This window comes from Lepidochelys kempii, chromosome 1 (genome assembly GCF_965140285.1).
Source record: "Lepidochelys kempii isolate rLepKem1 chromosome 1, rLepKem1.hap1, whole genome shotgun sequence".
NCBI classification, from domain to species: domain Eukaryota; kingdom Metazoa; phylum Chordata; order Testudines; family Cheloniidae; genus Lepidochelys; species Lepidochelys kempii.
This window is the reverse complement of record NC_136380.1, coordinates 14,942,677-14,956,151: the sequence shown is the minus strand read 5'-3', so window position 1 is coordinate 14,956,151 and position 13,475 is coordinate 14,942,677. Positions and strand designations below refer to the sequence as shown.

Below are 13,475 nucleotides of genomic sequence, written 5' to 3'. Positions count from 1 at the left end.
TCTGGAGAGAAAGGGCTAGTTGTGTTGCTGGCTGTTCGATAGCCCCACCCTGCCTGTAGCTCTTCCCCCCACCCCCAGAACGCCTTACCCAGTCATGTAGGTAACAGGCATTTTTCCAAACATGCTTCTAAATGCACCAGGGCCATTTGGCAGCCGAGGCACCAGGGTGCCCCCATTTGTTTCCTTACATGGGACAGCCATGGTCATTAGCTATGTGATGCTGCACAGTTCTAGATAAGCAGGACTTTGTCCCCAGCTCTCTATAGAGTGACCCCTGCATTGCCGTTGAAATGGGACCCCACCAATGGGAAAGCTCAGGATTGCATGTAGCCTTCTTACACCCTTATCATACCAGGAGTGTTGAATCTGACTGGGCTGGGTAGCATGCCTAGATCAGGCATGTGTCCTTATGGAGGGAATGAAGACCAGAGGACAGAGACAGAGCTACATGCCAAAGACAATAGATAGGGAATCATCTGGATACACAAGAGGGCTCAAGAGAACCCAGGATGAGAACTACACATGCTGCAGTATTGCAGTCCGAGTAGCAGGCATCACACCAGCATTCCTGCATGATCCAGCAAGAGGGATCTGTGGCCACAGATTTGACAGACCTTCCTGAAAGGGTCCTGCCCATTTGCCACTTTGGCTTTTCGTAAGAGCTGTGCTCTCTGCACAAGTCAAAGAGGCAGGTGTCTGGTGCAGAGACTTCAGGGTGAGAGGATAACCTAGCCAAGGCTGAATCCACAGCCAGTGGAGGACAGCCGGAAGCATCGAGCTCATGGCTTTTCCTCTGTTTAATATCCCTCTTCCCCCATGCCTGCCTGCTGCATGACATTTGTCACAGATGTTCCAACTCTGTGCTGAATCAGTTGCTGACTTCACATTCCACTGTTTATGTGGCTGATAAACAAATGTTTATCTAGATTCACCATCTATGTGCAAGGCCCAAGGATCAGTGAAGTAGCAGTACATGCTCTCCAGGGTAGCTGTAGGGAGATGGCAAGTCAGCAGGGAGTCACCTTGGTTTAAGAAATCCCATAGGAAGTGTTCAACAAGCTTCCAGTAGAAAACCCTGGGAGTTACAGTTTTGACAAGCTATTGTTGTTTGATGTGCTTAGTTTTGAGCTATGCTTCTGATTGCCAAGGCCAGCAAGGCTCACCATTGAAAAGCCAACAGACATCTATTCAAAGTATAAGGGCAGCATTTTTCGATATTATTGATCTATAGTATCTGTTAGCAAATACTGACTTTTTAATAGCTACCACTGCATTCCTAGAATAAGTACCTAGAACTACATACCCTTCCTCCAACAGGCATTCTGAGAACAGACCTCTTCCCAGTTCCAAGCCTTCTAACTAGCCCTGAAGAGTCCTTAGCTGCACAGCAGGGTTACTTCCATGTATGTTTTCCCCATCTCATGAACTTGCCAGTCCTTCCTCTCCTCAAGCAAGGAGTCTAGTTGGGTCAGAATTATTAGCTGAGAAACTGGTTGCATGGGGCGGGAGGAGCATAGGCTACAGGATCAGAGAGCATTTGCAAGATAAAGAGGAGAGGGATTCCACATCCAAGTCACATCCACTTCCCCAGTGCTGGAGTCCCTCCCAAATTAGCTACAAACACTTGGCCACTGCTGAAGTGGAGCAGGCTGCTATTTCCAGGGGGTGCAGGTCCATTTTGTTAGAGATAAAGACCTTTAACTCCAAGACCTTTCCACAGCTACCACCGACATCTGCTGACTGTGCTGTGAAGTGGAATCCTGCTAATTCCAAGGTCTTGTGCTACCAAGTGGCATACAGGAAGCCTTGAATTCTTTAGTTGTAAAGTGCTATGCTCTTAATGAAAACTGGTAAGTCTCAACCCTGGCTACCAATAACTTGAATAGCATCTCAGGAGCCCAGAGACAGAACAGCTATTTATTGAGGCTACCATGCCATCAAGCAGGTGCAATAAAAATTATTCTTGCCCCCCTCCAAGGGCTTTTGCATATTAAAAATAAAATTAAAGTTTAGAAGTGATCACCCCCTATTCCACCAGGGAGCCTTATAGGCAATGGACTAGATCTTGGTCTTAGGTAGTGTTCTCTGAAATGAAGAGTACAAGATGCAGAGAGGATAGCATTCACTTCACCCCTCCCCACCAGTGAAACATGTGTGAACAGGAAAATCCATTGTTTATAGGATAATCTTGTACCACCAGATTTCTCCAAGGCAAATTGATGCCTTGAGTCAATGGAGAGTCATCTCAAACAAATGACATTCCTATCAGAATCATTTAGGGATGCATCAAGTTTGCAGTGCAAACAGACTGTTTCAGAGACACACATCATATGATGGGATCCTAAATAAAGGACATTTTCCTATTTTGGTTTTTCAGTTTCAGATAAGGATAAAATAAGGCCTGGGTACAGAACAAGAGCTAGTTTCCTCATGTCAAAGAGGTTGTTTTTTTGTTTGTTTTTGTTTTTTTTTTTAAAAAAAAACAACCAACCACCAAGAGGTTATCACAAGACAAATTTTTAAGAGGAACAGAAGAGCCCTTTGTACAGTCAGGAGTAGAGCAAGAAAAGGTTATTTACCCGTACTGGAAAATAGTCTCTGAAGTATCTCCATATGGCCCAGTTTCTGACCCACTGGGATCTTCTTCCACCTTGAAAAAAGGGAAGAAAGAAGTGCAGTTGAGAATATCAGTAGCAGTCTGGAAGGTCAACACCACTGAGGCCCATTAGAAGATCCCAGGGCTGTAGGGCATCTGTGCTGTCCTGAGAGGTAGAGACTTGCACAAAGCAGGTTCAGGCCTCGTTTTCAGAGGTATGGAACACCTGCACCTCTCCTTGGCTTCCGCACTTCTGAAGAGAGTCAGGCCTCAAGCATCAACAGCACAGCAGAGTTAACGATTGAACCCAGAAGTCCCCAAGTTCCAGTGCCATGTAAACAGAAGAACTGAACACAGGGGTTTGTAGTGTCAAGACATCCATGTTTACCATCTTTTGCCTCAGTTTCTTCAGCTGAAGAAGTCCCATTAGCTCAACCAGTATCTTTTTGCATTGAAAGCTATGTAGAGTTAAAGTCTGGCTGAGACATTAAGTCCTAATTGCCCTCTGTTTACAAAAGCCCTTTTTTCTACTAAGAAAGCTTACAAGCAGAGGGAAACTGTATTCAAGTGTGTCAACCGAACTAAGAGCTGATCATTCTCAATTAGTTTCCAGAGAACAGTAGGTCAATATACATATTTCCCATCAGATAGTAACTCAAAACAAAACCCCTGACAACATGTGCATCACTAACCAAAGCAGCCACTTGATCTTAACTGTAAAGACTTCAAATTAAAACCTGACTTGGCAAAAGCGCAGGGAAAATTTGGCTTGCAAGATTCAAACAGAGGACTTTGGAATCTTGTAAGAAAGTTTAGAGACAAGTAATTAGCCTGTGGAACACATTGCTACAAGGTCTTTGTTGGATTTAGAGAAGGGCTACACATTTATAAGGATAAGAAAATTTGCAGTCACTTCCCAGGACAGTTAGGCAGGATACACGGGCTAGTCTACACAGGGAAGCCAGTGCGCACTAAGCTATGGTGTGAGTTTAAAGTGCATTAGCCACTCTGTGCTAATTCCCTGTGTGAACACTGCTGCACACTAACAGTGCTCTCATGTGCTTTAGTTTTGCACACTTCCAGAGTGCATTAGGCTGATGCACACAAAGGCGCTCAGGGCACAGTAAGCGTCCACACAAAGATCGTGTGGAGTAACTAGTAGGCACCAGCTACTGCAGGCTGCCCCCGCCATGGACAGACAAGCCACATTAGACGGCAAGCCAGCCACAAACCAACAAGTGTTCTATTCCTCCCGCTCTCCCCCAACACATACATGTTTCCATAATTTCTATAATGGGGAGTCTTGCACATTTGGTTGCATGTCCTATGTAAAGCCTCTACCACTCTAAGAAGAGTCAGCATACTGCAGTCTCGACGACTTACCTTTCTTTGGTGTATTCCAGTCAAACACCAGCCATGCCAAGTACACAGCTGCAATCACCCAGCAGTCTGTACAGAGTATGTACATGAGGATTACAGTGCAAGCCACACCTGGAGTTGCCAGAGGGATAAAAAGAGGGGAAATGGCATTAAAGTCTCATTTTTGCAGAGTGGGTATTTCGATCAGCATTAACACCCCTTGACTTTTGACCCTGCCATACTTAAGGATTTTTAAACTAAATCAGATTTAGTGGTTACAGATTAGTGACATCACATTGAGACTAAGCCTTCAGTAGGGCTGAGACAAAGCTTCATCCAGAGCAGCCTACTTCAGAGCAGTTATTTCCCTGTCCCTACCTCAGAGTCCACAGGTTCTCCCTCTAACTGCAGCAGGGTCACTGGGCCTCATGTGGAGGAGATTCTGCTGCTGGCTCAACTTTCTTGCATCACAGGTAAGACTCTCAGTGCACTGGATGTCTCCCATCACAAAAGTTCCTCTCACACACCCTTGCACCATGCTGGGACTTCTCATATAAAAGCAGCTAGCATTGATTTTAATTTAGGAGAGGGGGAAAAAATTCCCTATGTCCCACTGACATGTCTGGGATGAAACAAGAGGAAATTCAGCTGGAAACTCCCAACAGGCAGTATATAGGAATTATCTGACAACAGACATGCTGATAGTGGCTCAAATCGGACTTGGTGAGATGGACAATGCAATCCAGGTGCTCAGAGAGACTAGCCAACTTTGAGTTACTTTAATACTAGCATTATTAATCAAGACAAAAAACTAAAATGCTTCTCTTCCTCCTACTCAGAGCTCCACTTAACTAAGAAGGTATTAAAGCAGTAAGGAAGAGTCTTTGCAACTGACATGGCAGGTGCACAAGTGTCACCAATAAGACAGCTAGCTGGAAGCACTCCCCAACAGTGAGTTCTGGAATCTCCAGAGAAGAGTCACATTGCGAGAGATGATTACAAACTAGACCGAACAAAGCTCAGAATATATTGTAAGAAGCAGCCACTAGAAACGCAGATTTGTTACTTTTCTCAACGATGTTTGGAGCATTCATGGCAACACATACGTTTATCTACAGAGCACATACTGTACAGAAGGGAGGATTTTAAAATAAATCTGCTTCCTTGTGCTCCAATACCTATAGATCAGCCCTGCTTACATGTGTGTAGTAATCCTTCCTATGTGTTCTGTTTATCTAGCAATAGTAACACCCTGTTCTTAAGCAACAGAGGGAGACCTAATAGGTTTTACCTTAGCTGTTCATGACCATGATTTGATTTCTGCCAGGACAGTTTTAATCAAGAACCTTCATTTTTGAATGAAAGTTATTTCTTACCCAGGACAAGGAAAGTAAGGATCCATTGCAGCACAGATATAATCTGAAGTTGCTTCTCTACTTTGGACTTGGACAACCAGGATAAATCCTGCAGAGCAGAGAGGATGCTTGACCCAGTACCTAAGAACAGAAAAATAAAAAGAAAGTTACTCTGTACATGCATTTAGAACAAAGCCTCATTTGAAGTGAAAAACAGAAGTCATAGAACATTGAAGTCTGTGCTGGATTACAGGAATCACTTCTGGTTTAAGATGACTAAACAGGATTTATGTAGTTTACATTAGTCTCTTGGATGTCATCTCATTAAGAAAAAGCGCCTGAAGGGGAAACCTGTTATATTAGAACTAACCAGAGCAGTTTTATAAATACTTGCCATTACTGCTACAAAGCAGCAGAAATCCTCTTCAGTGCTCCCAAGTGCAGTAATGGAGCATACAACCAAAACCCTATATAGTAAACATTAAAACTCCAAGTGTCCTTTCAGCCTCCCTTGTACTTTGAAGTTTACATTATAAGCCAGTGATGGTCACACTGCAAGGTGTACTAACACGTCCAGCGGTTTGCCCAGGAATCTTTTCCATACCCGACTGCCAACTGCAGTGACACCCTGAGGCCAAAGGCAACTTGCTCAGTTTCCCCAGTTTACAACTTGAAAAACTAATCCATATTCGTAATCCTATGCTAGATCAAACTATTGAGAATTATTCTTAAAGAGACAATGTCAACTTCAAGTTTGCAAACAGACCAATAAACCAAACCACAAAAAGCAAACAACTGCACTACATTGATCACCATCATTCAGACACTCTGCCAGATTTTTTGGAAGTTAAAGTCTTGTCGGTTACTTACAAGAAGTTTTTTGACCTGAAGATGACAGCTGGAAAGTTACACATTTACAGATCCATCAAGACAGGAAATTCCAAGTGTAAAAGGAATTTGGCTTCTGGTTAAAAATTCACAACAAGCTTTAAAAGTGTATACAATGCTATTTGTCAGCATTCAAATCTTTTGCTTGCAGTAGGTACCAATATGTATCCAGAGCACTGACCAGGAGTGTAAAAGCTGCAGAAGTCAGTGACAGATTACTGGTATAGTATGAATTTAGGAGATAGTTCTACCCTACAGCAACATGGATGCTTTAACCAAACATCAAGTCCTGATTAGTTTTTAATAAGATAAACGTAGCATGAACAAGTGACAAGAAATGTACTGCTAACTACACCATAGCAGGTTTAAATTAAGGCCAGCTGTTCATGGCTTGCCAAGCAGCCTCGAGTCTGAAGGAACACACTTGCAGGTGCTAGCTTCTAATATGATTTAGATAAAAAATGCCCTATTTCACTGCAAGTTTGAGATGTAAACCTTTCAATTAGTTTGATTTAAACCACAAATTCTATTCACCAATGTTAGCTAGAAGCCAGTGTTAATGCATAAGTCCAACCACAAGTTCACAAGCATTTTTAAGTTTTCCTTTGAAATGAGCCATGCAATTTTATGTGAAGTCAGATTCCATAAGAGGTGAGAAGTGTGTTTGGTGGCACTGAACTATTCCACAGGGAGAACTAGTACAAGAGTTAGTAATTGGATCGGTTTCAGAGGAGCAGCCGTGTTAGTCTGTATTCGCAAAAAGAAAAGGAGTCCTTGTGGCACCTTAGAGACTAAAATTTATTTGAGCATAAGCATCCGATGAAGTGAGCTGTAGCTCACGAAAGCTTATGCTCAAATAAATCTGTTAGTCTCTAAGGTGCCACAAGGACTCCTTTTCTTTTAGTAATTGGATAGGTAGCTTTCCTCCTATGGCAGGTCACTGGCCTCAATCTAGCGCAAGATGGTCATAAGGCAGACAAGCACTCTGTTAGCTTGAGGGAGGAGTCTCAGTTCAGTTCCTAAAGGACATGTTAAATTCAGTCTATACTAATTGGTCCCCTTGCTGACAGTCCCAGCAGAGGCATTAAGGACTGAAAGAGTATTAAGGCACATCAATGGAACAGCACAGGGAAGGCCATGGGGACAACTTCATCCCACTCATTATCTAAGATCTGTGGGGATCTCCCAATTTACTGGGAGCTTTGTCTAGAAAGACATGTGCGGTGGGGGGGAGGGGGAACAGAACTCAAGAGAAGTGTCACTGACAGGGCAATAGGCATATGACTTTGTAACATCACATATATACGGTCTAGAAGTACATCTACTGTCTAGGACACCTCCCAGCTACACAAGCTCCTCCCCATACAGGGCACCATTCTCATATAGTACTGGGAGGCCACTGAACTCTCAAGGTTCCTCCTCCTCCTCCCCCCCTCTGCAGCTGTCACTGGGGGACAGGATCTCTGCAGGCATCAGGAGCAAGGAAACAAAGCCCCTTGCTTGGTTATGGAGCATGTGCTCCAGTGTCACGGGGGCTATGAAGACGTGACTAAGGTGTCAATGGCACTTCCCAGGGACAGAGGAAGTCCTAACTGCGTCTCTCCTCCCTCCCCAGCCCAAATGAACTAAGCCTCTGTAGAGCCTCCCATTATTTGTGTTACAGCAGCACCCAGGTTCCAGTCAGGGCCCCACTGCAATAGGTGGTATGCAAACAGTGGAACAGAGAGGTTGCCACAGGTCACCCAGCAGGTCAGTGATCAAGCTGGGAATAGACTCCCAGTTCAATCCACTGGAGCACCTTGCCTCTGGATGGTCCACCCAGAAAAGTGCTACTAATCCTCTTCAGTCTACATGACTGTGGGGAGGGTGACACTGCTTTGTGGCGAAAGGATTCACCTCACCCACCTCCTTTGAAGGTTGCTAGTAGGCAAATCTGAGGAAATCCTTATGTTGGAATGTGACTGACCTAGTGTGAGCATGCAGACCTTCTAAGAGTTGGAGTAAGCACACTGCTACCTGTCACACTTGCAGGGGCTCCCTGCACTTACAATTCACATGCAAATACAACAGTCAGATGCAGGTCCAAATTCAGAGGACAGAAGCTGCAAGTAGCTAACCAGAGACATTGCAAGCATACTAGACAGGATGTTAGAGGCAGCACAAGAGAAGGGAAGACAGCGTCCCCAGTTTTGTGAGGGATGCTAGTTTTGTAGTAGTTAGGTTTAATTGAGACGTTAAATGAATTTGAAGTAGTCTCCAATACAAGATTGGACCCCCAAATCCAACAGAACGTGGCAGGGTTTTAGAACTGCCTTTTTACATTCTCTCCCTGTTGCTGTCAAAGACTCACAGCTTCTTGTTTTGAGGAGCTGGTGGGTGCATTTGATGAAGGTGCATAAACAAACTGAAAGTACCTTGGAGTAATTTCAGCTGCTGCGAGTAAGGCTAGTCAGTAAGATAGTCAAAGAGAAGCGCAGTGCCCCTTGAAAGGCACAAGACTCCCAGCTAGTATTGAGTGGTGGGGAAGGTTACCAGCAACTCTGCAGTAATCCTTTGTGTCCCCTCACTATTTTAGTTATAAAGTCAGTATGAAAGAGAGGCAGCACTGTACTGGAGGTAGATGCTAATTTGAGGCTCAGCTCCAACAATGACGACCATGTCTTTCAACATGTTATTTAGCCTCCCTTCCCCCACACATCTTGCTTATCTTGCATGTGATCCTGCTTCCATTTAAGTCCATAAGAAAAACTCTGCCTTAAGTGGGAGCTGACCAGGTTTCTGCTTACAGAAGTGGGAAAATACTTACCTGATGTAATGGCATTGCAAGAATTAATATTTGTAAAGAGCCTCTAGCAGTAACATTAGTATGGTTGGATTCTTGTATTATAGTTGAGATGCAAGATATTCATCTCACTTCTGATGCTAGCAATACCAAACCCTAGAAGAAAGTTAAACATGTAGCTATTCCTTACTGTTATCAGCTTGAAGGAAATTCCATTAAGTCTGCCTAGCAACCTGTCCTCCCAAGAGGAGGGGGAAACTTTCCTAGCTGGGGATAAACAGCCATGTGTTCAAGCGGACACATCCAAAATAAGAACCAGCCCCCTGTCTGAAAAGGAGGCTGAACAGTACACAATTAGCATCTGCTGAATTGTAACTGAAGTCTGTAAAGGAATTCAATAAATCACAGGCATTTAGAAGTCGGGGGGAGTGAATGAGACTATGCAGATTTAGGATTACAGTTTGAGATAATTATGTACCTAAAATTAGGGGAATGATCTTCCTTTGGTAGCAAAAAGAAAAGGAGTACTAGTGGCACCTTAGAGACGAACCAATTTATTTGAGCATGAGCTTTCGTGAGCTACAGCTCACTTCATGGAATGCATCCGATGAAGTGAGCTGTAGCTCACGAAAGCTCATGCTCAAATAAATTGGTTAGTCTCTAAGGTGCCACAAGTCCTCCTTTTCTTTTTGCGAATACAGACTAACAGTGGCTACTCTGAAACCTTTGGTAGCAGTCATCTAAAACAGATAGCTTGACTATCACTGCTTCTCAGGACTGGTTTTGTTTTAGCTTGCTAAGAGGGATAATTGCAACACAATCGTAAAGAGATGAAGGCAGCAAAATTTAAAAAAAAAAAAAAAAGGGGGTGGGGGTGGGGGGGTGTCTTTATAAGTCAAATGCATTGTGGAATTGCAAGCCAGGCTACTACACTGCCCGCCGCAGTAGCCATATTGTGTCAGAGGATATTTTGTTGAATCCTTTAAACCAAAGGCATCTTCAAGTCTGAGACAAGAGAAAGCTTCTACACCTGCAAACAATGAAGAACTCGGCATTAGGGTATACCTTATACCATCCAGCAAAGTTCCCCAGGAGCATGGCTGCTGGCATATCCAGATCCAGGAGAATTCCTACTGCTGTAGTTTTTGCAAAAGCCAAACTGCCTTAGTGTGAGCCTTAACAGCTCCTCTGCAATGATCAGAGTGGTACAGACCACTCTTGTCCAGCATCCTGCCTCCAAAAGCCTGCTCAATGCCCGTTACTGGAGAGGAAGACATAGTTGCACAATACCTTACCCTGTGAGACAGTTTCCTTCTGGAGACAGCCAGCAATTAGTTTATACCAGAAGCATGGAAACCTAATCCTTGTAATTTTATCACAGTATAGTTGAAGGTGCTGCTATTCAGAGGTATGTTTACTTACCTTGAGTAAGTCTCTATACACTCCACTCTTGGAGTGGGTCCCTACCCTCTTTCTCCTGAACCAAGGACCTGTTTAATCTCCTGTAGACTTCTTCAGCTCTTCCTGGATACTAACAGACAGATGGGCTATTTACTTAACTGACAACCCCTAATATTGGGTACTGCAGATTGGTAATATGCTACCACCAACACACCTATGCTTGAAACTGCACTATGCATCATGTATGCTAGGATTTGCTGCTTCACGGTGAAGTGATACATACTCCAGAGCAAATGCACAGCAATGAAAAGCTATTTATCAGAAGGAGATTTAACAGGTTGCTAAGTGTTTGGTTTTCTGAAAGTTACTCAATTACAAACATTAATCCAACAAAATAAAAACCAGTTATGAAGTGTTTAATCAGAAGTAATTCAGAGGGTTTTTCAAGAGGGATAACCTGAACTGTAAACTCAAGTTTGTGCTGAATGCTTAACCAGCTTTTTGGCATGGAAAGCTTTAGATTACTTATTTAGAATTCTGACTTAGTACTTTCCAGTCCATTAGTGTGGGACAGAATGATGTATTCTGGGATATCAGAGATACTGCAGTTCATGGTAAGACTTCTTGGTAGTACTAGGTTTGTTAAGAGATCCCAGAGGACGTTAGATAATTTGTAAAGGTGAATTACAACATACCTCCAAGTTGGCTACTCTACACAGTTTAGTGCCACCAGTAACTAAGTGTAAGTCTTCCTTGTCTTCTCTTCACAGGAAGTCTCTCAACAATTGCAAGGAGTTTGCCAAGGAGTCCCCTCCCCCAACCCAAGTACTAGGTGTTGTAAATTACATGAGTAACAGAGGTGACAAATTTTGACTTGATCAGAAGGACTGCTCATAGTTCAGCCATAAAAGTGTTATATTCTAAGCTACTAGTGTATAGTCTGAATGTATTTCCCTAGAATTTAAGAAAAAAGCCCACATGCCCCCAGCATCCCCTTTCCATGTCTGGAAGAGAATGAGACGGGTTCTACTTAGACATTCAGGGTTAGCCCATTTATGAGGGGAAGCAAGGAAGATATGGACTGACCTGGTCTTTGATCACCATTTACATTAATCTCTTCCCTGGGTCCAAAATTTAATCCTGCAAAAATAGGAGCTATCATCTTCTACTGAAGCAGTAATAAGACAGTTAGTAACTGTTCTTTGGTCCCATTCGCTATCTGCTCCACTTTGGAATGTTTACTGGCTGCAGTTATGGCCACCCATTCCAGAACACCATTTCAGGAATGGGACTACCAACAGCACAATCTCCCATCCAATAATATGGAGCACATTCTTAGCAATCCTGTCTAGCAGGCAGAGCTCTTTGAGGTGACAGGGTCAGGACACTGATCTACACCACTGCCCATGCCCAACTGCAGGAACAATTGAAGCACTTCTCTATATCACCTAGCACTTTGGGAATTACCTGGGCAACAAGACAGTTTCTGCATTTTTATCAAGGGCACAAAAATTAGGTGCATCTGCCTTGCTTTATCTCTGGCCAAGAACAGCTGAAAGTTTTGCAGAAAAAGCACCAGGCACCTCTGTTTTCAGTTAAGGAACCACACTGCTTGTCAACTTGAAGGAAAGTTAAAGAGGAAGAACAGATTCCCTTCAGGCTTGAATATGTATGCAGTAGACTTTCTGTAAAGATCACATGAGGCTCAAAGACCCTGCACCCCCACCCCATGACAGTAAATCAGAAGGACTGGGGAGACCACCACCAGCAGCACTGAACTCAGTGATTCATAGGTACTTATGGATAGATTTTTCCACACCATTTTTCCACCCCGTCCTCCTTTTCTCCTCTGGCAAGTTCCACAAGATTGTATATTCTAATTCAGCCTGAGCTTGAATAGCAGTTATACAGCCACTGATCCTCTGTGGCAGCCTGCCCATTTCTAAGCTTCTGAAAGATAGCCTTCCAGCAGGATTATGAACTGTGCTGGACTATAATCTACAGCTGGTGTAGCCTTCATACGTTATTCCCTTGGTGAGAAGGATCCAAAGAGCTTTGGAGAGTAGATATGTTGCAATATTGCATCAAGTACTGCATGCTGCTCAGACCTGGAAACAGACTGGTCGATCTTAAAGACTTCCTGAATAGTACCATCCTGTAAGGAAGCAGGCACTGAAGTGTATTTTCTAGAAGACAGTGATGGAGAGTTATTCCTTTAAGTGGAGGCAAAGAATAGTAAGGACAGACACATAAGGAACTCCAGTGGCATTACTGATTGTTTGACAGAAACAGGTTGTCATAAATATAAAGGGAAGGGTAAACCCCTTTGAAATCCCTCCTGGCCAGGGGAAAGCTCCTCTCACCTGTAAAGGGTTAAGAAGCTAAAGGTAACCTCACTGGCACCTGACCAAAATGACCAATGAGGAGACAAGATACTTTCAAAAGCTGGGAGGAGGGAGAGAAACAAAGGGTCTGTGTCTGTCTATATGCTGGTCTTTACCAGGGATAGACCAGGAATGGAGTCTTAGAACTTTTAGTAAGTAATCTAGCTAGGTATGTGTTAGATTATGATTTCTTTAAATGGCTGAGAAAAGAATTGTGCGGAATAGAATAACTATTTCTGTCTGTGTATCTTTTTTGTAACTTAAGGTTTTGCCTAGAGGGGTTCTCTATGTTTTTGAATCTAATTACCCTGTAAGATATCTACCATCCTGATTTTACAGGGGGGATTTCTTTATTTCTATTTACTTCTATTTTTATTAAAAGTCGTCTTGTAAGAAAACTGAATGCTTTTTCATTGTTCTCAGATCCAAGGGTTTGGGTCTGTGGTCACCTATGCAAATTGGTGAGGCTTTTTATCCAACATTTCCCAGGAAAGGGGGGGTGCAAGTGTTGGGAGGATTGTTCATTGTTCTTAAGATCCAAGGGTCTGGTTCTGTAGTCACCTAGGCAAATTGGTGAGGCTTTTTACCAAACCTTGTCCAGGAAGTGGGGTGCAAGGTTTTGGGAAGTATTTTGGGGGGGAAGGACGCGTCCAAACAGCTCTTCCCCAGTAACCAGTATTAGTTTGGTGGTGGTAGCGGCCAGTCCAAGG

The 13,475-nt window shown here is 43.4% G+C and overlaps 1 protein-coding gene across 1 annotated transcript in view; it reads right to left on the bottom strand.

The window, feature by feature from the left end:
• The window catches only part of DGAT2 (diacylglycerol O-acyltransferase 2), a 39,537-nt gene that overhangs the window by 17,936 nt on the left and 8,126 nt on the right, over positions 1 to 13,475 (bottom strand). The window contains exons 2-4 of the mRNA XM_073335039.2: positions 5,332 to 5,451; positions 3,980 to 4,087; positions 2,580 to 2,650 (exon numbers count right to left, since the gene is read on the bottom strand). Coding sequence (XP_073191140.1) covers positions 2,580 to 2,650; positions 3,980 to 4,087; positions 5,332 to 5,451 — 299 coding nt within the window. The remainder of the gene's footprint in view (positions 1 to 2,579; positions 2,651 to 3,979; positions 4,088 to 5,331; positions 5,452 to 13,475) is intronic.